Consider the following 27,678-nt stretch of genomic DNA (forward strand, 5'->3'; position numbering starts at 1 on the left):
ATCTCTCTACTCTATGTGATGAGATTAATTTAGAACTCATCGGCCTTGTTCTGAGGCTTAAAACTGTAATGAGGAAGCAATAAGATAACATAAAGGCTGTTCAGACACAGCACAATGGCTTACTGTGACAGTAAAGTAGAGATATTTGAATCACTCCATTCCGTTTCTGTAAACGATTTCTGTAAATCGCTTATTTTCTCTTGAAGTTTCAACTAAGAGACAGCATGACAAATGATTGGAAGCTTCATGATACTGAGAAAAGACAACACTTTCTTCTCACTCCCGTGTTAGTCCCACACCGCACAAACAAAGCACCTCACAGCTGTGTAACTGGTAAATCCTGCATCGTATCAGAAATGACTCTTTGAAGGCAGATCAAAACTGGAAATGAGTGATGGCACGAGATGACATTACTGAAGTTGCTATTTTTAGACGATATCAAGGAGCTACTGTACAGTATAAGGACTGGTGTTTAATCTTGCTTTCCATTTTCAAGACTCCTTTAGGTTTTCTGTACATTAATGTAGGTGTGGATCAGGCTGTGTCCTGCTGACTGTACATCAAACACATTGCATTCAGGGTATATTGGCAAATCTTTGTTTTTTAATCAAATCGAGGGCCAGCACTATTTTAATCACTATGACCTGTAGCCAGATAGATTACCAAAGAGGCCTAGCAGACATAGTTCAGAGGACCCCTAAGGCAGAACCTGTGTTTGAAACAGGAAATATATGCTCCAATCAAAATCTATCTATCTATATAAATTACTATTATGTGCATGTGTTTTGTAGCAGATGGGATGGGTATGTTAAAAGGTCAACATTTCAAATGGGACAGCAAGAACAGTCTGGGCACAATCCGGTGACAGAACAATGAAATGCAAATATAAAAGGGTGGAGAAAGAGATAGTGATCTAGACTTGACATGAACATTCCACTTCTGTGAGGATTCGAGACCATGAGAGCAGTAAACAGCAGCAGTAACCAGTGATCCTGTGTTATCTACACAAATGTGCTTGTTCGCTTTGCTTTTGCATTTTGCATTGCTCCAGAAGCCATGTGAAAATGTTCCTGAGGCATCATGTGACAGCCATGATTCATAAACTCACCTGAGCAGCAAAGTGAAAGTGCTCGGCCGAACTTATTTGGATGTTGTCACGGCTCAGTAATGATTCCTTGTTGTGGTGTGTTCAATCAGTATAGCATTAAGTGGACACACATGCATCTATATAAGCCAGTTCCCACGCATGGATTCACATATTCATAAACATGAATCCACAACACACACAAACTCACTCTTTTGGCCCCCGCCCCCCTTTGCCCTGATTTTCATTAAACAAATTCATAGTAAAACAAAAATTGACCTGAAGTCAAATCGAGCAGACTAAAAATCACACAATCGGATGCATTAGTCTAAAAGACTCAAGGATTGAAAACACGCACACATTGCACACCTGCCATTTAAAAAAACCCTAGGTACGTTACATTAATTAATTATATACAAAACAATCCATTGAGAAATAATGTGTGTGTTTGTGTGTGTGTGTGTCCCAATTTCCAAATTATTTTAGAACAATCTTAGCGTAAGTAATAAAATATAACTTTTTCAAGGTGCAGTTTTTAAAGTGAGAATAAACTTACTTAGAAAATGCAATAATTTGGAAATCATTTGAATAACATAAATGTTGAAAGTGGGAGATTTGTATTGTTTTTGTTTTGTTTTTTTACTAAATGCTCATAATAAATTTGAGGCCACCGACATATTTCAAAAAGCTCAGAACAAAGGCAACAAAAGCCTGAAACATTGTGTAATGCTAAAAAAAGAACATCTCAAAAGAACATGGGCTCGGAGCACGTCTAAAAACTACTGTCAGAGTTTGCCACTGCATCCATAAATCCAAGTTGATATCCTAAAATGGCAAAAAATGCAAACACACCACATTTTTTATTGAGCATTTCAGGAGGACTGACTACATAGGAATACAAATGAATTCTAATATTGCTAATAATAATAATAATAATCTGCAGTTGAAAATAAATTAATACTATTGCATTATGTATATTTAAGGTGTTTTCATATATTTTTCCCTCAACGGGATGAATTTTTATCTCTCCCCCAATGGTTATTACTATCTGTTTATGACTATTTGGAAATAAAAATGGTAGAACAGATAAAATAGGTAAGCTGTGGATTTGTCATTTCTCCCACTGAAAAAACACTGCATTAAATATATTATTAATATACACTTTATTGTATGACTTTAAAACATTTTAAATTATTTGAATTATAAATTCAACCATTTTTAAATACGCCACCCTATTTTGAGTGCATGCCTCAGTACGGCCACCCTGTTCATAACCCTCTAGCTGGGCCTCTGCTACAAGACTAATGATGACCAGGGAAGACTAAAGATGATGATGACAGTACAACATATGCATAAATAAAATTGCAGATTTTAGCATTGCGAGAATTGTCTAGCATTAAGTAGAGCTTAATTGTAAACACACCCGAGACCATAACCTCTAATGCCCAGAGCTCTGCTGCCTTGTTGGCCATGTTGCTGAGCTCACAGCAGGCCAGACAGCAGGACGCAGCTGTGAAAGAGAGGCTGTAGCTATCTCTATACAAAGGCCCGAGTCAGCACTTTAGTACTCCAAAAACAGATGCTGTCTGAACTAATGAATGTACCTCTAAGCTATACGGCCTAGGGTTTACATTGGGACATTACACCTCCATATATGCAAGTGTATCCTCTATGTTTACTTGCCTATTAAAGGTTATGCCTCGTTTAGGGGTATTTACATTTAAGCTTGTATAGAAATATTACTGCAATTTAAAAAGAAAATTGAATTTCTTCATTAAATTATTTTATTGCCATCGTTGCTGAAAACATTAATTGAAAAAGGAGACTCATCAAAACTGTTATTGTATAAGATAGATCTGTTATTTAAGTGTAATGGGAATGGAATCCCCCTCCTCTTGGCTACAGGGGGTTCTGTAACAAAATCTGATTAAAGGGATTTTGGGTAATCAAGATAAAGACAGTTAACCCACTCGATCCAGCCTGTGTTAATAAGCTTGTGAGCGATCACACCATGGTCTAAAACCACAAGCCTCTGTTTTAGCAACACTGATACTTCTGCCTCTCCAGCCTTAATCCTGGGTTCACGAATCTGTGTCAAAACAACCCCACGTGCTGACACTCTGTGTGTCACTAAGTTAAGAAAGTTTGTTTTACATAAACTTAAATTCACAAAAAGATGAAAGTAAAAGGAAACTGACAAGTAAAAAAGAGATGCTGATGGGATTTTGTGTTTGTATCCATATGCCATTTTCTCTTACAGAACATCATTTATTAAGTATAGTAATAGGAGCAACTCTAACCACTGCAGATTTGCTACATGAAGGACATAATTCATCCCTCGCTATTTAATTGTCCCCTGGGTTTGATAGTAGCAGTGCCTTTAAGCAGAAAGATAAGAAATATTTCTGCACATGCCGAAGTATTTTATATACTTAGAAAATAAAATACTTATATACTCACAAGCACGTTCACAAACAGTTTCATCAAACAAGTTTCTCAAAGTATGTCTGAACTTGGTAAGAAACCATGTGCCTCCACAGCCACACACTGAACCCTTTTCTTCTACCTTGTTGCGGGCCACACCACCTTGTAGTCAATGCCTCTGCACCAGTCACTGTGTCACCACTGCTCCCTTCAGCAGCTGGGCTGAAATCTCTTGAATGTAGTCAGTTGCTCTGCTTCAGTTACTGTGTCACATCTGCACCTTTCAGTAGCTGAGTTGAACAACATCTCTTTTTAACAAACCCTTTGCTTTGCATTGTTCCCTTGACCACTGGTCAACAAATTTAAAAGGTAAACTACAAAGGTAACCATCAATGGCAGCTATCAAAGCTATATGGTGACATCATCAGTACACAGACACATAACACACACATACTACATAAAACAAAAACTAAACTTTGGTTGGCTCATACATAGGAGAGACAGTCCATGATGAGTAGTACTCTATCAACCTTTGCATTATATCAGTGCTTTCTGCAACTGCGAGAACATTCACTGTGACCTTCCGATTCACTTCATGATCGGCTACATCAATATCTTGCAAGTCTGGGTTCCTCGGCCAATTCTCGACTGCCTGTGTAAGGAAGTCAGGTCCATATACCCACAGCTTGTTTCGCAGAAAGGCTTCCACGTTCTGTCCCCTTGATGCACCATCTGCCGGATTAAGCTGAGAGTTTACGTTGTGCCACTGTGAGACTGTTGAGGTCTGCTGAATTAAATATTAAATTAAATAGAAACTTTGGTTCTTTTTTTAAAAGCCATTGTGGAAGGTAACTTATTTGTTTCATAAAATTGTGTGAGATCAGACTGGTTACTGCTTCAGCACCAAGTTAAAAAGTAGTTTACACTGTTATTGGCCTCCTGGGCACAAGACAATGTACATCCTATTATATATTCTCTTTACTGTTCTCCTCAGACACCGAAATAATTGGTCTCTCAGGTGAGGAAGATAAACACTAATGTACGGATAAAGACACAACAGACAGGTGGGCAGTTACAAACTGCAATAGCACTGCAGAAAGTAATTCACAACTGACCCCAGCTAATAATACAAACACTTCTATTTATATAGAAGGAAATCACATTGACAGTATGGGATAATTAAAGTGAGTGACAGTATAAACTGTAGTGCTGCTGACAGAACAGGTTAATGTGATCCAACAGTTATGGGACACTCCTTGGACACCTGATAGCTTGACCTACCTGGTAACGTCATTGTACACAGGGGAAAACATCGTGGGAAAAGCATATGATACCTATGTTAGAAAAGTAGCTGATCTTTCACTTAGAAATTAACCTTTTGTAAAGTGAATATCTTGTAGGTAATATATCACATATGCTGTAATTGATGACCGACTTGAATGAATATGAACAAAACAAAGGGTTTTCCTGTGATTTTCATCCATACCATGCCTCTATGTGGCTGTTTTCTCTTCTTTTATTTACGTTTTTAGGTTTAAGAGGTCTGGATAAAGTGTCTATGTATGATATATCTTGTGGTAAAATACTGCAAAGTGTATATCTCTACACAGACAAACTCTAATTGAAAATTGTAGGTAGATGACCGTTGAGGACAGTCAGCCAAGAGCTGTATTCCCCAACAATATACAAAAAAAGATATTTGGCTCTTGCAGCTAGTGGGTAGCAACCAATCACTGGCTTGCATTTAGCTGGATAAAGGTTAAATGGGCTTTGTGAGTCACGGATCAGAGCAAAAGAGTGGAGGAGCGATGGAGTGGGCTGAGGGTCAATACCAGCAGTGTGCATACGGTGGGAAAATGATGGCAGTTCTCTGGAGAGAAAAAAAGCAGGGCAAACAGACAGAGCCATGTGCACTTTTCCCAGGCATGCAAGTTATATCTTTTCAAATAATGTCACCATAAGTTTGTGTCTATAGCATTACAACTACTAAACAATACCCTCTTGTTTGACGTGAGACAACCCCCGCCAATGACACCAGTATTCTAAGGTAAAGAATTATTGGGTGTGGTGAGAGCTTAATGAACAGAAAATATTTGATTTTTAGGGACTGTGAAGCTATTGTGAACAATGAATTGTAAACTAGTTCAGTTGAATTTGTGGGAAATTAACTTTGTGTGTGATACAACAGTATCACACACTCCTACTGTAACGTCAGTATCAAGGTCATATGGCCTTGCTTCTACATATGCTATTGTCTGATTTCAGTCACACCGTGTCAGTATCATCAGGGACATCAGAGTTTCATCTTCTCTGCAGAACACTTATCAGGACAGCAGCAAGAGCAGGAAAGATACCAGCTAATTTAGTAAAATAGAAAAAAGCCCTGACAGCAACCAGCCCCTCTTATTTGATCTGTATCAGCCAGCAGATCAGGAAAATTATAATGAGCTTCTCTTAGACCAGCATTCTTTTAAGTGCAAAACTACAAAGCAGTGCTCTCGAGACGTCCACATCTTCTAAAGTATGGTTTTCTCATATTAACTGCAATAAGCTAGAGTGCTACAACAGCAACCGTTGTGGGTCGCATTACGTCAGGGAACAAAAAAGATAGGCGAGTAAAGCAGCCTGGCTCTGGTGGAACAATGCAGAGTCCAAAAACAAGCTCGCTCAGCAGTTTTAGGGGTGAAAGAGACAGAAGGGACAGAGGGGACAGGGTGGGGTGTCAGTACTGATTTGAAACACAGCTGACTTTAATGGGCCAACATCCAGAATCATCAAATGATGCTGAGCAAGAACAAACAGGGGGTGACTTCCTCCAGAAAGCCACAGCCCCTCTGGCCTGCTCTGTGTCCAGCACATAGTGAACATGTACTGTTCAATTAACACATAATGGCAATTTTGTTATTAATAACATTAATAGGATGACTGATAGCAAAAACATGAAACAAACACTCAACTTATATGTGTAAAGTTATATGTGCTGGCAAATCATAAAATGTTCATTTTTGACATGAAAATCATAAAGTTATTTTTTTCTTAATGGTTTAATGTGTTCATAAGTTATACGTTACTTCCTGTACACTGACAAAATGTTCACTTTCAGTAATTAAAATGCTTTCAGTGTCTGTCATATAGGGGGTTTCCTGCGTGCGCAGTGTGGGCGCGTGAGCCTGTGGTTCACACAGTCAAATTAAATTAAAAGTCGAAATAAACAAAGTCTGTTCAAACGACAGATGTTAGACTCTTCGCGGCCCCTAGACGTGGCATGTCTGCCTTTAATTGGCCTATCTGTTAACAGACACATCTTAAGTTGATGAGCGACTTTTCCACAATGAGAACTCTCTCTGTTCTCCATGCTCCTCGTCTGCTCACTGGACAGTTTATCTTTTCCTACAAAGGGAGTCTTTGAGCACAAACACGGGGCTCTGGTTGAGGGCAGGCTGGCCAGGAAAGGCCTTCTCTCCGGGGTCAGACAAGTAGGATCGAGGACACATGCAGACCACGTTGAACTGGAGCCGCTATTCCCACACTATTCATTTGACACAAAGTTCCAGTAATTATTGTTGCCAGAATATTCTTCAGAGATAAGGAATAGGATATGGCACCAGAAACAACACGTTTTAAATGACGGTCCTGTGTAGGTATAAACTAAACACTGCAACCTTTCAAAAAGTTCATTCACCTGTATAAAGTGCTGATGCACCATTCCACAGTAGCATATAAAGTAAAAGAAATCACTCAGCTGACTTAAAATTCATTGGTTCACACCAGTCACATGATGCTGGTGTCTTGAACCAACTGGATTTTGTGTTTGATAACAGTCGCTCTTTAATGGCTTCTTTGACCTAAATCTTTACTAATCATTTTAGAGCTGTGACAAAGATTGCAGTGGATTGGGGCAATATTATCTTTAAGCCTACTGTGCAATGAATTAAGCTCCCACTACTGGGATTTGAACATTCCTTCTTTGTTTCCTTAACAACGTTTATTTTTAAGTTCCTTCTGTCTAATCTGTATGTATGTTCTTTTGTGACAAAACTGTTTGGATATTTCTGATTTCAGAAGTTGATTCCATCGTTAAGGAGGTCGTGTGAAGTGTTTTGCCGACAATCACGATCATTAGAATCAAACCCAAGTGAAAATAAATAGGCCTGCATATGGCTCACAGGCACAAAATTAAATCAGCTGTTCACACAGATATGGTGATATGTTTTTACACTCAGCAAGTGAAAGCTACTACCAGTCTGGCAACTCCTCTGCTGTCACCCACTCTCCCATCTGTTGCCCACCTGAGCCACACAAACAAATTCATCTGCCGCCTGCAAAAAGACTCAATCCAACTAATGCCATCCAGCAGAGCCTCAAAAGATATAAATATAAGGTGTAAAAGGTGAACTATCTGTGCTCATGTATGATGTGTGCACATGCATGCGTTTGTGTGTGAGGAATCCTGTGTCTCATATTATTAATCCCCAGTCGAGTGCTCTACTTCAGATGTGGTCTGGCACAGCTGGTGAGTGCAGCAGCACATCGCTCCTCTCTCCTCTATTCTTCTTCACTATACTCTTCTTCACTGCACCTGTACTTTCCCCCCGCTAACTCGTTCCAGCTGTCTTCTTTCCTCACCTCTCCCTTTAACTGTACTTCTCTTTCTTCTTTCATTTTCTGTTTCCCTCTATTCCTTTCCGATTACACCCTATTCCTTTCTCTCATCTTCCCTCACCTCTACTGTCTTTACTACTGTTTCCTTGCTTCTGTCCTGTTTCCTCCCTTTTGTTTCCTTTCCTCTCATTTTTATCTCTCCTATCCCCCTCTCTCCTCTCCATTGCTCTCTACTTTCCCTCCTGTCTTGTCTTCTTCATGCTCTGCCTTTTCTTCATCTCTGCTTATCTTCCAATTTTTTCAATCCTCTTTTCCTCTTCTTTCCTTTCCGTTCATCTCTTCGACGTCCCACCTGTCCATATCCTATCATCTGTTCTGCTTTTCTTCCTACCATCCTCTCATTTACATTCCTTCCCTTACTTTTTCAGCCACTTTTTCCTCCCTCATTTCCCCTTTCGCTCATGTTCTTTTTTCCTCCTTTCATGCCCTTTTATCTCATTACTCTCTTTGTATGTTCTTACCTTCTGTACAATTGATTGATTTCTTTCATCTCCTCCTTTTATCCTTCTTTTCCCTACCCTATCTGTCTCTTCCCCTTCTTACATTTATGTTAATCCTCTTCTTTCCTCTCCTCTGTCCTCTTTTCTGTCCCTTCCAGTCCTCTCCTTGCTTTCTTTTCCATCCAGTCATCTACTTTGCATTCCCCTCATCTCCTCTTTTTTCCATTCCTTACTCCTATTTCCCTTTCCATGGTGTCCTCTCATCTCCTGTTTTCCTAGCCCCCTACACTTCCTTTTAATGTTCCCCCTTCTTTTCTACTTTCCCCATCATTTTTCTTTCCCCTGCTTTTCTTTTATTCACTGAAATTTTCAGACCTTGGTTTTCCCATTTCCTTTTATCCTCTCTTCTGTCTACTCATTTTGCATTCCTCTCATTTCATGTTCATTCCTCATTTCCTTTCTTGTACCCTTTCTTTCCACTATTGTCTCAATTTTCTTCTTCTCCTACCCTCTCCTGTCTTCTCTTGCTCAGGTGAACTTATGCAAGTGACACTTAAACAAGCCCAGGATGATCTGAGAACTGAGTTTGTCTGATAATGCTCAAATTAAGCCGGCTCGATTAACAAAGCAGACAGCACGGTGGTGAAGTAGTTAGCACTGCTGCCTCACAGCTAAAAGTTCCCGGTTTGTATGTGTTTGTAGTTCGCATGTTCTCCACATGCTTGTGTGGGTACTCTAGTTTCCTCCCACAGTCCAAAGACATTTATGTTAAGTTAATAGGTGACTGTGAGTTGCCTGAAAGTGTGAATGTGTGTGAATTGTTGACTGACTATGTATGTGTCTCTGTGCTTCCCCTGAGATAGACTGGAAAACAGTCTGGGGTGTACTCCGCCTCTAACCCAATGAGCTGGGAAAGGCTCCAGCCCCTCGCAACCCTCAAAAAGATAAGCAGTTAAAATAATGGATGGATGCATGATTGAATGAATGGTTAACAAAGCTGATTTCACATCTTCTCACTGTGCAAAAACTGGGTCTATTCCATATTGCAGCAGTAACATCATCTTCCAAAAAGGAAAACAACAACACCAAAGGCCCATCTGTTTTCTGTGGAAGGTAGTGGAAAGGTAATGAGAACAACAGCATCTACTGAAGCAGAGAAATCTACCTGAAGCATCAGAGTGTCACACTCGTGCCCTGGTTTTACCTCTTCTGCCCATTTTCCAATTCATCAATCTTCAGGCAGTCGTGTTAATTTAATGTGTCCCAGTCCCTTAATGAAAACACTCACCCAAACATGTCCAGCTGTGAGCCGAGGGTGTGTGTGGTACAGCGAGGGTGTGGGGGTGTGTTCGTGCCCCTCCCACCCTCAAAGCCTCCATCACCGCTGCAGGGTGGTGATGCTATTAAGCCAGTGCTCACACAAGATTCTGTTATTCTAATTGCTTTCATTTGGGTACAGCTTTAACAGTGGTCTCAAAGATGTGAGCCAGGAGTTAATAAATTGAAACAGAGACAAAACTCTGAACGATTTTGTTTTGACTTCATTAATGTGCATCTGCATATTAGCTTTGGTTGTTTAAAGTGTGTAGGTGAGTGAGCTGAGTAACCTCAGAAAAAGATACTTACTTGCTGTGGCAGTGCTTGAATCAGTGCAATTCACCGTCACAAAAACAAAAAATATAAGCAACATGATGCAGCTGTAAAATGCAGATGTATAAGCACATTTTTTTAAACCTAAATATTTTCAGTGCTACTTAATGACCCTTTTTTACAATTATGCAGGCAGTTTTCATTTTGTCGATATTTTAATATTTCAACAATAACGAGCGGATTGATGATTAGTGTTACTAATTGTTAGTGGCAGTCCTAACTAATTACCAGTCATTTATTAACAGTACAGAAAATATAATGATACTGTTGTGCTTTTAGAGTTGCCATTTACTGGTGTGCCAATATATCTTAACATACAATTTGAAGAGTTTTCTTAAGAGCTTGGATTAAACTACAACTACACGACTTCAGAATCAACCAATAGGGCTACTCAACGAAAATGCTATTTTAAATAAATATTAGTACTGAATGAAATTATATTATTCACAACTGCCTGTTTTAGTCTCGCTTAAGCGCAAAGGAGCTGACCTCTACAACTATGACAGCTATGATCCCCTGAAAACAATCTTCTTTCTCTCAAATTGTGTTATCACTTAAGGCAACAGTGGTTAGAATAAGAATGCACCTAAACCGCACCATAAGCTAAATCACCCGACTTGTGCCTAATGGGCCGTGGACAAATGGGAGAGTGACGATGACACTGCGGCCTGATGTGAATAATGGCTCAGTACTGGCTCTGCCCTGACAGTCTGAGGAGTTTTCACTAAGAGACTGATGCATTGCCTTGTGGTGTCTTATGGAAGAGAAGCTCGGCAGAAGCAGTCATGGGGCCCACGGCACCAGCACACAATACTTATCATGCGGTGACATGCCAAAGCATTACATGATGTGTGAGTTCACATTTGAAGTTCTCAAAATAAGATGTCCTTATTTTACTAAATGATTTACATCCCATATAAAAAATGGTTTTCTTAGTTGAGATGGAAAGATTCATTTTGATCTTTTATGTTCATATAGTTTGTTAGAATGTCAAAGAATAGCAAACATTTTTAAGGTTATAGGAGGAAAAGCACACGTTTTGCTGACATTAACAACGACTCCCTTTCAATTTACACAGCATTTAGCCCTCATTTAATTTCTGTGTTTGTATCTTGTCCTACTGCAACACATCAAAATGGCTTCTGTGAGAAAGGCCTGCTGTGGAAGGTTTTCATATGTGCTGTAGAAGATGTAAAATGAAGCTTATTTTTTACTTAATGTCTTGTCTCTTGTTCTCTCAGCTGTGTTGCCAGAAGGTCCCATAACTGCAAATTTAAAGGTTGTAAGTTTTTCCAGTGTGCAAAACGGAAATTGCAGAGAGACTGTCAACATGTGTCTGTTACTTTATGTGTATGTATGTGAGTTAGTGCAGATGCAGTCAAGAAGGAAATCCTGACTAGGACTTTCAAATATTTAGGGTGACAGGCTGATATTAACATTCTAGTGTCTGAATTGTCCTATTCACCGCAACTGCTTACATTTAACAATAAAATAAGAAGACTGCATGGTTGTTTCCTCTTGCTCATCGACTGTTTTGTAGTCAGGTGCAGCACAGTACTGTATAATACAAACAACATTACCAAGCTTCTGTTATATTTCACCAAGCAAACAACATGTTACATGCACTGACATGTGGTCCCAATGGGAATTAAACTACTTGCCTCTTTTAAATCAAATCTTGCTACACGGGACTGTACTGTATTCGTCATTACATTAAAGGCCATTAGTTAGTGAATATTATAAAGACAGTACCTGCGCTATAAAACATTCCCAAATCCGGAGACATGAGGAACGGATGACCCATCACACACAAACACAATCCACATTCCACAGTATGCAACATATCAAATATAATCACCTTATCTGCCAGCTTCGCTCTACATCATTGTAATTTAGACTTAAGTACAGCTTACTGAAAACAGTCTATTGACTTCGCCAAATATACAACACTTTTGTTTCTTATGAAATGTCTGATAGTGGTAATAATAGTAAAAAATCTCCATGTGACAAGTAAAAAAAGCAGCAAATCCTCACATTTAAGAAGCTAAACCAAAGATCATTTGGCATTTTGACTTGAAGACTGAAAAAATCAATTCGCTAATCAATTAACTGACATGTTAAGTGAAGATGAATCACATTCTCCAGCGTACTCCAACCTCAATCACACATATAGAAAAAAATCCTTCCATATAGAAGAGCTGCTGAAAGAGACAATATCTTGAGGGGGAAACTAATATAAATATCAAACATAATTTCCTATACACTGTAACAAATTGCTGTAATTTCTACAGTACAATTTTACAATAACTTGTTATTCTGTCATCTTACAACTTTTAGCTGTATATTGCAATGCATCAATTTCTTTGGTAGGAATGAAGTTGTCTTATCTGTAAGAGTGGCTGTAGTTTCCCACTATCGTTCTGTTTGTGCTGGGCTCCATGGACCCGTGAGTACAAACTAATTTCGTGTGTTATGGCTCCCAGGTTATGAATCAGGCCTTTATGTCGAAAATTATTTTTATTTAAGTTGCAGTTAAACCGTTTAGTGCCACATTGTCCCTGCTTTAGTTGCCATGACAGTGACTCTACAGCTCCTGACCTGTGTCCACACTACGTGTTAAAGTGCAGTTTTATGTTCTGTTGTATATTTAAAACAGAGAGGTTTCATATCTCAGTGAGAAAAGAGGAGACAGGAAAAAAGTTTAGGTTGATCATTTAAAATGGAGATAAACAGTTAAATTCTGCTCATTTAGGGAGTCAAAATCTCTTTACTGGGTTTTTTTTTTTTTTTTTTTTTTTGAGTGGGAAAAAGGTAAGTTAGCAGTTATTCACCCAAATGCTCTGTTCATACCACTGTAATACTACTTCCTTGTATTGCAATAGAATGGCAGAACTTTTGCAAGTGGTTCTGTAGAAACACAGGCCGATCTAAGCTATTAGGTGAATTAACTAGACTAAAAAGATTTTTAATTGAATTGGCCTGAAATTGACTTGTTCTAACTTTTGTATAAGGTTTGCACTACCATTTATATATGGGTGGGGGTCTTCATCAGGATAGTAAGAAGACTTACGCTAGTTCTAAAGAAGTAATTTTGTTAGTGAATTCCCAACATCTCCACATCAACAACAACAGCACCAGCAAACTAGGTCAACTGCTGAAGGACATTTAAACCTTGACAACATGTTTAGCAATGAGAACTAAACATGGTTTGTTGCTGCAATTTTTTGATGCTGCTGTTGTCCTTCCAAGCTGGGGCTGGTTGAGAAATATCCAACCAGAGTTTAGGTTGATAAAACTACATCACTATTGGTTAAGAAATTCAAAGGATGCAAAGTGCATAAGAAGAAACAACGGTCAATCTTTGTGTCTCTTTTTTCTTCAGGCAAGTGGACTTTAATGGCTTTGAGAATAAATCATATGCTGTACAAAAGATTAGGACTCTTCCATCTTAGGTTTTTAAAGATATGTAAAACTATTGACTTTTAATAACGGTTTAGTTTTTTTTTTTTCAGTGTTGATTTTGGATTACGTTTGCACTAAGGTGTAATTCAAAACACTTCTGAATATGTATTGTAAAAGCTGCTTATGTAAAAAGCAAAAATTACCTGGAAAAAACATTTTACGACAACATATTGTTTTATGAACTATTAACAGCTATTTCTGTAATTTTAATAGAAGTTTTAAACTAGATTACAATAATTAGTGTTTTTCTGTAAAAAAACAACAATATATTGCTGTAATTTTAAGTACAATAAAACCCTGTAATATATATACAGTTGTATACTGTCATTCTTTTTACAGTAATTAAGTGCAAATTTTAAAAGACTTTGTTGGCTTTTTTTGCCAGGTGATTGCTGTGAATTCTACAGCCAATTCGTTGCAGTGTATGCAACGTTGCATTTTATTGCATGGTCGAATCGATGATAAAATTGTCCATCAATAATGAAGAATAGGAAGCAGTTGTTCCACACTGGTCAATAGACACCTGCTGACTCGCCCATCTACATATTTAAACGTTTGATAGAAAAACAAGGCCTATGTGGCTTTCTCCCTGCATTCATCTCAAAATACATGGAGAAATCAATTGCAATGACACATAGCAGAGCTGAACTACAGCTGGCAGCGTCACTGGCAGACTGTCGGCCTGCTCGCACCGGCCGGTAGCTGCAACAATACGCACAGACCCTGCTGCTGCAGCCAGCACTGAATGAATTCACGCAATACAACACATTGCTTTCTCTGCCTTGAGCTGCTTTGATGGTTGCTTGAAATGCAGTGCGTGCAGTGCGGTGAGCAGGGCTCTGCCTTTGATGCTCCGCACAATTCAGAGAAAAACCGGCGTCGGGCATCTCCAAATTGCTTTAATATTCTCACCTGGCAGTCAGCGAGCATCACCGGGATGCTGTGGCAAATGGAGCTGCACAGGCTTCAAACATCAACTGCACCATTATTGTAAAGCGCCATATGATGATAGCTACTAAAGGAAAAACAAAAAAAAAAGAGAGAAAAGAGTGTGGTAACTCACCGTCCGCTCGTTGCCTCGCCCCCGTCCGCGGGTGTGTGTTGATGCTGTAGAAAATGATGAGGTGTATGTGTGTGTGTGTGCCTGTTAGAGGGACCACGCCAGGCCAGTCCGTCCGCCCCCCTCAGCCGCTGCAGCAGCAAGCTGAGGTCCACACGGATCCCCCGCTCTCCTCAGCAGCTCCCCCGCCACTGTCAAAAACCAGCAGCGAACAAAGATCGACTAACGTTTTGCTTTCGAGAAGACGACACACTCACTTACGGAATCCTGATCTATTCTCCGGCTCTGTGGGGGGGGGGGGGGGGGGGGGGGGGGGGGTTAACCGTACGCATGCGCCGGTTCAGTGGCTCATCATCAACCTTTGCTAATGCAGGAGGTTGGTGATGAGAGAGTATTTTTGCCAAGACTGATTTATTACGGTATCTGATCCGTACAGTCTGCAAGAAGAACAGGCTACCAAATGTGGAAACACATACATCTATACATTTGCTTTTAGTTTTGCTTTTAGATTTACCAGCCATGTAACTGTACTTTGACTAATATTGTAAATGCATTGCACATTTATTGTAAATGCTCTCTCTCTCTCTCTCTCAAATTGTCTATAAAATGTGAGTTATATAATTTAATATATAATGTAATATGTAAAATAATATTCAAAAATTACTTTATTTTTAATTTTTTTGAATTTTATTTTTAATTAAAAATTACTTTACTTTGTTACAGTTCAAGTTTTTGTTAATCGCAAAACAATTAATATTTTCTTAGGTCTATTATGATATTTAATAGTTGGCATGTCTTAGAGTGAAGGTTTAACATTTAGCAGGGGCAATTGCAATAACTTAACTGGTGTGTTGTTGCCAGTGCAGCTCACTTGGCGTGTACAGGTCACCAGCAGTATACTGTACAGGTGCATGACTTAACATGATAAATGCATGTAGTAACACTCAACCAGCCTGTGGGACATTAGCATTTGCCACTGAGTCATCTGGCACTGCTTCTAATACAGGTGACAAGTCCTAAAGGGAGGCTGGGACCAAAACAAGCTCTTCTTGAATAATATGATTCAACATGAGATAAAATGTGTTTTTTGTACTGTTTGTGTACGTGCAGGACCTAACAGTTATGCATCAGGTTACTGCTCTCATTGGGCATGACTGAAAACATCACAATCCGTTCAAACATTAAATGATGAGCACAGACATTGTTGTAGGAGTGCTAAACAAACAGTGTGTGTGTGTGTCTGTAGGTGTGTCCCCGCATTAACTGACTCGCAGAGATGCGTGGAGAGACACACCAATGTATAAACGGTTGTGCCGTTGTATTTTCACTGCGGAGACACAACGATTACGTTTTTCTGCAGCATGAATTTACAAATGTAACGCGGTCGAGTGTGTAATAGTACCCGACATTCAATACATTTTCATTGCTCTGAAACTTTGGGTCTGCTATATCTGTAATTCCTGGGTTAGTTATACAGAAAATAGTTGTTGATTTAATCTGTGGTTAAATATTTAATGAGACAAAAGACTCAAGCTTCAGTTCCATTTGACATGTTTTGGGATGCAATCCAAAGCTCATCCGGGGCACTGTACCATTTAAAAGTACTTTATACAGGTCAGGATAGTGAGATCATGTCTGACAACTACTAGATGCCTGTTCTATGCCGTTACTGTTTACACAACAACTTAACTTGATCTAAATCTGGCAGATACAAAAAAGCTGGGGTCTTCCTCACACTGCATATCGTGAGATGAACCAGGCTAGAGACTGTAGTGACTAATGACTCAAGAATCCTCCTAAAGTCCTTTGGAGAACTTTGTCATCTGCAGACAGTTGGGATGTGTGAATCAAATCCTTCCCTTTCATTTTTATTCCTGTGTGGGCCTCACATGGTTTTCTAACCTTATGGGATCTGTCTGTTGGTTCATAGCTACTGTAAAGTCAAAGACCGTGACCACATGATTAAAGGTGGCTCTTGTTACAGATCTGTTGCATTTAAAAACAAAGCAGAGTTGTGACAAACCACAGTAAGATAACTTGTACAAACGTATTCTCACATGTCTGTATTAGATGGTACATCCTGGCAAACGTTAGGTTAATGAGCAGTTTGTGTCAACAAGTCAGTTTGAAAGAGCACAGCACTTACTTGCAGATAGCACATAAAAATGTGACCACTAAAACTTGAACTGACAAAAACCTATTTACAGTTGCAAAATAAAATAGATTGATTGTATAACACAACTGTGCCAGATCTGGGACAAATTTAGGCAAACGTGGGCACACATACATTGAGAAGGTTGGAAAGAAGTAGAGAACTATAATGGTTGCTAGGGAACACAGTAGTAAGACCAGACCGAGAGGAGGAGAGACATATAGCTCCTGCCACAGTAAGTAACTAATAGGACAGTGGTGTGTGTGTGTGTGTGTGTGTGTGTGTGTGTGTCCTGACTGCACTTTACCTTGGCACTTCGGCCTTTCACACTGAAGGAAACTGTCATGGGATGAATGATGAACATCGCCAGAGTGTTACTCTCCTGTTCTAGTCGTTTGTCTAATCTGGACTGTGCTTGTCAAAGACCTGTCTTCACATAGCCTAACAGGAAACAGAAATATTTTTTGCTCAGCTTCACAAAGAATTTCCAGAGTGCTCCGATCCGATTTTCCGAACTATTTTAGAAAAGTAATGTAACTGTAAGCTGGGCTTTGTAACTGAATTCACTGAACTTGAACTGACCCCGTTTAAGTGCCAGGAACCTTGAGATGCATTTCAATATTTTTAGTTATGAAGTTATGCTTTGGCATATGTAGTACCAGAGTACAAAGCTCCTAGTATTATATAGTAAAATAAATGTTTACTGGTTCTGAGGAATCCACCTCAAAATTGCCTTATACCAACCCAAAGCAGTTGGAGTAAAGGAAACATAGCTTAGACAAACAAACAATTGAATTTCCCGCTATCTATAGATAAGACTCAAATTACTGTATGTATGAGCATGGTGAGGTAACTCTTTTTTCAAGTTTTTTGATTTATTTTTCATTTGATATTATGATCTAACAAACTTTGGGGGCACTGGGGAAAAATTGGCCAGATACAAGTTTGATAGTTTATAACCAGTCGTGAGACATCAGCCAAGTGAAATATCTTAACTTTATGGTAAATTTCTAATCTGCATTGTTGAGGAGGTCTGTAGGTGTACAGCCCTCCATGAGGAGTATTGTTTGTGCTGCTCACCAGAAAACCAATGTATGCAATGGGAGATAAAGACAATTCATGACAGGAGGACACTTTAACATACCTTAGTGAAAACTCTATCATGCAGCTCTTTGTTATCTACAGTATGTGCTTGTGTTAAGTATATGCCATCAGAAAGTAAATTCAAATAACACAGCATAAATTGTTGGAGCACATATTCCAATACGCTAATTTCAATCGTTTAAAAGAAATAATATAATGTTCAGAGGTTAAAAGAAAGCTTAAGATTTAAATCAAGTTTTGAAAACCATAGTTTATTACTTCATGACATTGTTTTGCATTCCGTCAAGCAGTGAAGAAAGGATTAATTGGGGCAATCTAAAACATTTGTCCTATTAAGAAAGTGTCCAACAACCTACGGCAGGATTGAGGATTTCAGGCTTTATACTTAGCAAATTATGACGGACCAAAATTCATTACTTTCCACAGAGCAGAGTACAACATCAACTGTGCCATTCGCATAATACAAACCATATCCTAATACTTTATTTTAAATATCAGAGCAGATATCAGCATAGCTGGACAGTGATCTTAAGAAGCAGTATAATATTACACAAATAATATTTGAATGCTTTTCTAACAGAGGTTAATGATTGTATTTTACATGAGGTCTTTATTCTGTACAGTGGTAGAAATAAACAGTTTATGCTCTCATTGTGCAATCAGGTATTAAATATGTTTTCAAGTTTTTGAAAAAGAAAACAGGTTATACTTCAGACACAAAAAAACACAGAGTTCCCTTAATACATGTATTAAAGTCTCAGATTTCCTTTCTCTGCCCATTCAAGTGAACCCTTTCATAAGAGTGTCAAAACCTACTTTTCAAAGTATATGATTCTGTCACCATCTCAGATAAATCTTTAGCAATTTCAAAATTTGATGGATTAATCATATGTTAGTGTTATGTAAAACATGGTCAAATAATGTAAACATTTATTAGTTAACTTTTAATTGCCTCCCTGAATGTCCAGTTTGTGCCCTTTTCAACGAATACTCTCAAACTCTTCTTACCTTAAAATCTTTTGTGAAATCTGGCCAAGCTAACAGCTACAGCTTGGAGATAAGTGGAAGGCCATCGTACATGTCAGCCTTGAGCTTGGCCCACTCAGCCAGTCTCTGGATAATGCTCTTCTCCTGGCCCAGCACAATGGCCGCCTTCCTCAGCTTGGCCTCGTTGCACTCTAAGTAGCGCTCCCCCTCGATCTTGAGGAGGTTGAGCTTCTCCATGCGGCTCTCATTCAATGGGACGTCTTCACTCATGTAAGGATTGAAGCGAAAGTAGGTGTCTGGGGGCAAGAGGGCGTCCAGCATGGTGTGCACCTCTGAAACAAGCATCAAGAGTTGTTTTTGACTACTATTTACAGACAACTTTCAAATTCTGATTTTCAATGTTAGACAATGCACTCAAGCAGAACATCTGCAGTGCATCCTGGAGCCTGTGACCTACAGTCTCTATTGTGTGGTTAAGCAATAACCATCTGTGCGATGTCAACATGTAAAAGCAGCATTTGGGTGTCTTCTTACCCTCAGTATCTGTGGCACTGCTGATGACGTTGGTGAGCTTGGTCTTCAGGCTCGTGTAGGTTGGGTTGTTCTTGCCCACTGTCTCATAGCGTCCAGTGCCCAGAGACAGCACACACTGCAGTGGTGTGTTTGGCCACAAACACTTACACTCATGGATAGCCAATGCTGTGGGGTTGTTTATTAGAAGTCCTCCATCCTGAATGACAAGAGAGACACCTTTGGCATCTCCTAAGTCAAGAATGTTGATCCACTCTTTAAAAATTAGTTATTACACATGCAGGAAGCTTTTTATTTACAGCCTCTATTTTGAATACATTTGTTGTGACAGCCTGTAGAGGACAAACGAGGTGATGTGGACAAGCTGTCCGATAGATACACAGCTCCAGGCCAGATAAAAAAAGCTCTTGCACCAGAGATGTGCTGCACTGGCATAGTGCCCTGTTAATTCAGAAGTAAACAAGAAGGAAAGACTGCTGCTGTTTCAGTAGCTAAAATAGCACTTTTGGGGGTTAATTTGAACCAGATTGAACCTGTATAATGAGCCTAATACCTGCATTATATTACACTTAATTTGACTGATACATCTTATTGCATTACAGTATTCTAATCTTAACGGGCTTAATTTTGAAAATTAACATTAATTATTTGCTGGTTTTTTTTCCATTCTACGTGATGCCATTTTTGATAAATAATGTTATCACATCTATTTAAGGGATGCTGACCTAAATGATGCCATCAATTAAAAAAAAACAAGACAATTAGGCTGAATGAATGCCTTGACCGATTTTGTGCTCCTGCTTCCCCCCCTCCCACCAAATCCAGTTCTGGATCTTAACCAACTACTGAAGTGCTTTGGCTTGGATTAATAGAGAGGGAGAGTGTTTCACACAAGAGGTTTGATCGTCCCTAGCAGAGCAGGGGGGGGAAGGTCAATAGAAAAGTATCTTAAAAGAATAAATACAACCCCTGGATAAAGAAAAACATGGTGAGCATTTTAAAAAATTCATGAGCAATTAACCAGATTTAATGTTACCTTAACATGTTAAATGTTACCTTTTCCTAACAATTTTTTAAATAAGTGCTAATATAGTTAATGTTTTCAAGGCATGAAAATAACTACCTGCTGAATGGTACAATATCAATGGATTGCTATAATTTAAAAAAAAAAGTACCTCTGTGTGACCGTGTCTCTCACTTCTGTGTTTATGTGTAATCAATGTATTTTTCTTCATGCCCTGCAATGGCAGAATTCTCCTGAGAAATATCACTCCCAGCGCTGAAAACTAGAGTAGGAGTGAGACTGGTGGGTGGCAACCGTAGCTCAAACCGTCGACGAACATCTATGCAACACACCAAGTGGAATGTAGTGTGTGTGTTCACATGCTCTCACACACCCAAACACCACACACCATCATTTCTCCATCTTTCCATCCCTTCTGTCACACCAGTCCATAGAAACAACTCAAAACAGATATGGAACATATGACTAGAAAACTAACAAATGCATCTTTTAACTGCATCGCTAACTTTGCATTCAAAACAGGTAAAAAACTAGCACGTTGTTTTATATTTTGAATACACTGAAGAATTACAGCCTAGTAAATATTCACCAGAGGGATTGGAGAGTAGAATCTGTTTATAGATAAGACATTGTAAAGGGCCATTTACCAGAGGCTCTTGCAGTAGGCAATAGCAGGGGAGGGAAATACTTGGAGGACAAGGCTAATTTTGCTTAAGTAGGTTATCAAAATGAAGCTAAGCCTTGAGCATAATTGCTACTCATAAAGACCATCTAAAGATATCTGGCCTAATAATTAAAACATCATAAAATAACAAATGACAACTCTTTGGACAGTTCCCAAATGGCATATACAAGCTGTTAAAAGATTATTCTCATGGAAAGTAAAATACATTAATGCTACTTACATAATAGCCATTGTTATATTAAATTCCTTTTCATTGCTGCTACTAATCTACTATTATTGAACCTAAGATTGTATCCTGCCCTTTTCTGTCTGTAAGTCAACAGAAAAAAAAACTAGCTTTCAATCTGTAATGCAATGTCATTTGTTATTCTGAGGACCTATAGTAGTAGGGTGAAGAATATTTGACAAAGTACCACTAAATTGTTTTAGTCAATTTTGAAAATATTAGCTAGACTAATATTAACGCAGATTGTCACTCTAGTGTATGTTTCTCTTTTCTAAACACCTTCCACATCCTTTCAGACAGTGGTGGTGACAGACCTGTCGCCCTGTTGAATATTCTCTTTCATAGGAAATCAAAAAACTCTTCAGGCTAAATCATAAAATAAGGTCTTTGATGTTTAAGGGACACAGATGGGGTCAGAGGACTCTCTGTCTCTCTCTCTCTCTCTCTCTCTACCACCATCTCATTCTGTTCACGTTCTCTCCATCCCTCAGACGCCTGACAACCAGAAGAGAAAATGAACCAATAGGAGGACCACCTATAAGGTTGTGGGTTTGTTATGAACAGACATTCACACAAACTTATAATATATACACAGACACTGGGAATAAAATGAAATCTACAGTGTCTCTTTTTCTGGCACTGGTCTCCTAGGACATGAAGCATAACACTACTTACAAAAAGTTAGGGATTTTCAACTTTCGAATATAAAACCTTTAAAGTTGAATGTAAATTGACCCTCTCTAAACTTTTGAATGCACATGTCCAACTGTTCAATACTTATGCATAACATGCTGTTCTCTAACAAGTTGATTAACCGCAAAAATCACAAAAACTGATCCCTGAATCGACCACGAAATGTTCTGGTTCAATGACAATTTCTAAATAAAAAAGACCTCTTCATCAAGTTACTGTGAAATTGGTATTTTGTGTTGTGGTATACCCACCACTGTTGTTAGCTTTTGTTTCAATAAACTGTTTCAGATGAAGTTTTTGTGAGTAGTGTATAGTGGAAGTGTATCGGTTGGACAACATCTCAAGGAAACTAACCACTCACACTGAACTAGGCCTCTCAGAGATCTGGGTCTGATCTTAAATGACTATGATGATCTAAATCAATGTTAAGGCAGGTACCATTTTGACTTTTTAATCTCAACTTTAAAATCTCAGTGTTTAAATTCAAATACATAAATAACGTATGCTTAGCAAAGGCATCCTCCAGTTCTCTCAATTTTATTTTGTACCTGATGAAGGTCTTTTCCCAGGACAAATTCCTGGAAGTAGCCTGGGGCGGCAGATGAAGCCCTGATAGCCTGCCACATTTTGTGTTTGCAGTCTCCAAGGTAGTGGGATCTCACTCCTGGCATGAGTCTGTAGTTCCTAAACACATAGGCCTTCAGAGGTAGGCCCCTGTTCACAAGGGTGCTCACTGCTGACACCTGGTGGACAAAAAACACATGCCAAGTCACCATTATTTCCGAAATGGTTTTGCTTGTTTTTTTAAAGGGTTTTTCCCATCATTTTGGCTACATGTGTAAACGTGCTCTAAAATGGACAAAGAATTTATTTGTCATAACAGTGTAGATCTGAAATAACTTGTGTCTTACTTTAGGACAATTAGGGTCCCTGGCAGTCTCGATCATTCTCCCTTCCCCCATCCGTTCCCTAAACAAAACAAAAACCAACACACAAATTCAGATGACAGGAGGCTAACCAATCAAAAAACATGCATACAAATAAAAGAGGAATTAAAAGACCACAGACTAACTTGAGGATGTTTTCCCAGATTTCGCTGTCGTAGAAAGCGTGGCTCCAGCCCATCTTGACAGTTCCAACAATGACATTCTGTTTGAACACATCGGAGCCCAACTTCCTATACAACTCCTCGCACTCCTCTAAGGGGATTTGAAAAATCCCCAGCATGAAGGCCAAAATAGCACCTAAAGCAGAGACAAAGAACTATGATTTGCCACTGAGCAAGAGTCGCATGTGGAGTCACCAAGGGCTGGTGTTAAAGAAGAGACAAAAAGACAACACAAAAATTCAATGACGAAGTTAGTGTACCTGTGCTGACTCCACAGATATAGTCGAACAGCTGGTGTATTCGTTTGCCAGTCAAGGTCTGCAGTTTATGGAGAGTCTGCAGGGCCAACAGTCCCCTGTAAGAAAGTCATAAGGTTCACAAACCTAAAAAGACAAGTAGCTATTACTTTGTATTTCTCTGTAGTGTAAGAGTACTCTATTAGTTCCTGTTTATGCTCTTATAAGAACTACAAATGTACAGTAAAAGGTCATATTTTTATTTTTCAGAAATGGGGAGTTTTCACTTATACACTCATAGAACATTTTCCTCTCTATATTAATAATAATAATAATATTACCTTGTTCCACCTCCGTCTATAGCCAGGACCCGAATTCCTCTTCCTTTGACTGGTTCAGTATACCCAACCAGGGCCAGTGCTTCTCTCACAGCAGCCTGAAGAGGAAGGTCTCTGGCCTGGCGCAAACGCAGCAAGCAGGGCAGTACACTTTCCTATTAGATACAGACGAAACCTCAACTTCACCTTCTAAAATCATCTTCACAGATTAACGTGATCTGCAGGATACGTAAATGTAACACACACTGACCTTGACAGCTACACCTCGCGTGTCGGGGAACTCCTGCAGATGATAGCTGAGCTCCTCTACTCGAGTAGTGAGGAGTTTGACATCAATGACCCTCTGCAGGCCTTTCACCAATGCTCTGGTCCTGTTGTCTATACTTACTCTGGCTATTATCTGCGTGAATAAAAAAATTAAAGCCAGCTGATAAATACCAGTCCTCCCACACATTTTACTGTACATTATATCTGAAACCACACACAGTTAAGGCTCAAACTATTCACTACACGTTGACATCGAGCATCTTACCTTCTCTCGCTGAGTTAGCAGCTGTTGCTTGACTTTATCTGCTTTCTCCTCTTTGCTATCAGTCTTCTCTTCTGTTTTGTCCACAGTGGACTCTTCCACAGCAACTACTAAAGGTTTGTCCTTTTCCTCTGGAATGCTTTTTGAATGACCTTTAAATCTGGGGACAAGAGGTGCGATATAGCTGCCAACAAATGCCTGAACACTGGGCCGAGGGTAGGAAAGATAGTTGGTGAAGCCTTTTTTAGTGGAGGTAGTCGGCACAGGGATGGATTTAATGGCACCTTCTGTTGCAGGGGTGTCTGAAGACGGCATCTCTACCGGAGGACTGGGTTTTTCTGATGGAGAGGGAGGGACAGGGGAAGTAGTAGTTGTTGTTTTAATACTCTTAGTTTCTGCCACTGGAGACAGAACTGGAATGTGGTCCCCAGTTTCCAGAGGCACAGAGTGAGGAACAACCTTGGAGTTAGGGTCATTGTTTCCACTGTGCTGCTGCGGTGGCCTTTTGTCTCCTTCTTCTTCTTGTATGCTGGTGCCAAAGTAGCTATTGATGTGCTTAGCCAAGCTTGTGTAGGTCTCATCAATGTTGGTTGAACGTCCTGCTGGGTGTAACAGCTGCATGGTTTGTTTTGCCACCGTGGATGAAGAGCTTGATAGGGACACATTTGCTGCTAAAGTTAAACTGGATGCTGGCTTCTTTGTGGCAATGAAGGGTTTTTCTGTATCATGCTGCTCCCGTTTGTCTGACTCTTTCTTTACCGTGGTCTTCTCACCTTCTTCTTCTTCTTCTTCTTTTTTCATTGTGGTTTCAGGTGGCAAGGTAGTATCTGTGTTGTTAGAGGGTAAGGTATCAGCTTTGACCAGAATTTTTTCTGCATGGGTTCTTTCAACTGAGGAATTACCAGGCTTGTGACGGGAAAACTTGGAGATTAGATCTGTGCTGCACACTGCCTTGGTGACACTGTTAAGTGTGGTCCTGATCCGTGACATGCGTCTGCTGGGTGCACTGGGAACAGCAGTGGACAAATTTGAATTTATGAAGGGAATGGATGCCAATTTATCACCCGTGTAAGATAACGGAGAATTCTGGCAGGATACCGGCCATGAACTACAATGGATTCAGGATAAAAACCATCTTGGAGGGAAAGTATCAATGTCGCTCGCTGCACTGTTTCCTGAAAAAAGAAGAAAGTCATCATAAAACATATAGAAATAAAAACATCAAACGTCACTCTGCAAGCAGACAGATGAACCAGTAGAGGGCATCCCTGATGCTGGTTACCATAGAAACGTCTCAGACAACACAACAAATGTTCACGAAGAGTCACAAAATATGAACTTAGATAAATCCGCTGGTGTCCAGCCTGCTGTGCATTGTTGAAAGGACAATATGGGAGAGCATCGGCCTTCTTCTAATCTGAATTATACAACGGAATCAGCTCATCTGATAAAAACCCTGCAGGAGAGACATCGCTACACAGTCACAAAGGAGCAGCAGAGCCCTGGCAGTGACAGGAGTAATATGAACATCAACTGGGTTGCTAGTAAGGACTTCACAGTCGAAATGGGCAAGAAGCAGATTAGAGAGTACATTCAAACCTGGGAGATGCAGCCCAGCTGGCTTTACAGTCTGGACTTTCTCTACACAACCGAGGAGGACTACTTTACCTGCCACCACTACCGGGCTCGGTTTAGCACCCCGACCCCACAAAAGCCAATTCAGGGAACAGCTAGCGTCTTCTTCGTGGTGGGCATATCTAAAGTCAAACCCCAAACTCTGCCAGTGGAGGTGCTGTTCGTGTTGGAGTCAAACAGGCTGGTGCACACACCTGGTCAGACCCGGTTTAAAGAGAAGTGGCTGGCGGATATTATTGAGAGCAAGCGTTTGCTTGGTAGAGCGGTGAACCTCTGAACCAACTCGGAACCGCCCATGAGGAGGTTTCTGGCTCGTTCCTGGCATCCTGACGTTACAGTCGATGCTAGCTAAGTCATGCCTAACATCAAATATAAGAAAAATTGGCTTTGAACTTTCCATTGTCCTAATGAGTATCAAACAACTTCGAGACAAAATAAAGTGACGTTAGCATGAACAAGTGGTCCATGTGTGTCTCTGTCGTTGGACTGTATAACGTTGCTATGACTGTAACAACTTTGATAGCGTTAGCTGTTAGCTAGCTTACGTGTAAAGCAAATTTAACTGTGCACAAGCTGTTTATTTTCTATAATATGCCGTTTCAAAATAACAACCACCAAATGTTAGCGCTGTGTTTTAAAGCCAGCTTGTTAAAGACAAATAGCCGCTGCTAGCTACGCTAATGAATGAATTGAGTTGTTTCAGTTGATCGAATTGTACCGTCTCACACATAAGTAGCTCGTTATTAGCTCATTCGACTTACCCCGTGAATCACAGATGTTTAAATATGTGGCCCAAATTATATCGTTCAATATGGTGTTTCTGATAACACTCGGGTGCTAGTTAGCTAGAGAAAAAAAATAAACAAGGACAAGAGAGGAAATGACGAAGGTGCCTAACTGTTCTTTATTTCCGCCACCAGGTGTCGACAAAGTAATCATCTTAATGTGAAGATTAACAAATGAGAAGGAACAATTTTTTCATTTAGGCAAATTCAATTTTCTATTTCCATTTAGTATCTTTGATATGTATTACATGAATTAACTAACAGTATACTTGGAGCCACTAACAGTATATGTTCCATGGCCACTTTATTAGATACACCTGTACAATCCTGTGCATTCCAATGATATTATTTCTCAGTTGTTAAATTGAAGCTGTCAGAAAGGTGATAATTCTACTCTCTGTGTATTTTGAGGTCATAGTGGGTGGTGGAGTTGTACTGGAGTGCATTATAAAATAGGTAATATTTTGGCCACCCTATTTAAAATGAATGCCTGGAAAGGGACCGGAATATGAATAAGTTTACGTGTATGTTCATTACTTAAACAAATAACCTGAAACATTTTAACTTGAAGGTTATACATTATTTAACTTCACCCCATTTCATCCCTATTTTCCCATTAGGTTTTGCGGTTACTTTTATTTTAAGGCTCGTTTGTTCATTTCCATGCTTATTATGTTAGTAGAATTGTACATCTCCAGAGATTACTCTCATTATTCCACTTTAAGACCTGCATTACTTGGTCCTTACTAGATGCTCTTGGTGCATCAGTTTCCTGCAGTGTGATGACCTTATGTTCCTGATTCTAAACACATAACCACAAAATTGTGATAGTCATTGAATTGATAATTACAACAATCGATTCT

General features: G+C 39.5%; 3 protein-coding genes across 19 annotated transcripts in view; 1 reads left to right on the forward strand and 2 right to left on the reverse strand.

Moving 5' to 3' along the window:
- The window catches only part of nrcama (neuronal cell adhesion molecule a), a 49,804-nt gene extending 34,743 nt beyond the window's left edge, over nucleotides 1–15,061 (reverse strand). For 11 of the 14 annotated variants that reach the window (XM_067490631.1, XM_067490643.1, XM_067490635.1 and 8 more), the window contains exon 1: nucleotides 14,786–15,061. The gene's annotated coding sequence lies outside the window, so the exon portion shown is untranslated. The remainder of the gene's footprint in view (nucleotides 1–14,785) is intronic. The other 3 variants (XM_067490639.1, XM_067490637.1, XM_067490636.1) reach the window with 1 other exon arrangement.
- Nucleotides 15,062–18,268: 3,207 nt separating this feature from the next.
- Nucleotides 18,269–26,945, reverse strand: pnpla8 (patatin-like phospholipase domain containing 8). 4 transcript variants are annotated; one of them, XM_067489972.1, is made up of 10 exons: nucleotides 26,792–26,945; nucleotides 24,399–25,570; nucleotides 24,117–24,266; nucleotides 23,870–24,021; nucleotides 23,553–23,647; nucleotides 23,257–23,428; nucleotides 23,096–23,153; nucleotides 22,733–22,927; nucleotides 19,560–19,755; nucleotides 18,269–19,357 (listed from the first exon to the last, which is right to left on the reverse strand). In XM_067489972.1, the coding sequence occupies exons 2-10, from the start codon at nucleotides 25,383–25,385 to the stop codon at nucleotides 19,083–19,085; spliced, it is 2,280 nt and encodes a 759-aa protein (XP_067346073.1). In that variant the 5' UTR covers nucleotides 25,386–25,570; nucleotides 26,792–26,945; the 3' UTR covers nucleotides 18,269–19,082. The 4 variants fall into 4 exon arrangements, with proteins under 4 accessions (XP_067346073.1, XP_067346074.1, XP_067346076.1 ...); XM_067489973.1 differs by lacking the exon at nucleotides 26,792–26,945 and adding an exon at nucleotides 26,064–26,180; XM_067489975.1 differs by lacking the exon at nucleotides 18,269–19,357 and having other exon boundaries at nucleotides 19,598–19,787.
- Nucleotides 25,786–26,307, forward strand: akap14 (A-kinase anchoring protein 14). The gene has a single exon (XM_067491057.1). It carries the CDS (start codon nucleotides 25,786–25,788, stop codon nucleotides 26,305–26,307), a length of 522 nt encoding a protein of 173 aa, XP_067347158.1.
- Nucleotides 26,946–27,678: the final 733 nt, after the last annotated feature.

Source organism: Channa argus, chromosome 21 (genome assembly GCF_033026475.1).
Source record: "Channa argus isolate prfri chromosome 21, Channa argus male v1.0, whole genome shotgun sequence".
NCBI classification, from domain to species: Eukaryota; Metazoa; Chordata; class Actinopteri; order Anabantiformes; family Channidae; genus Channa; species Channa argus.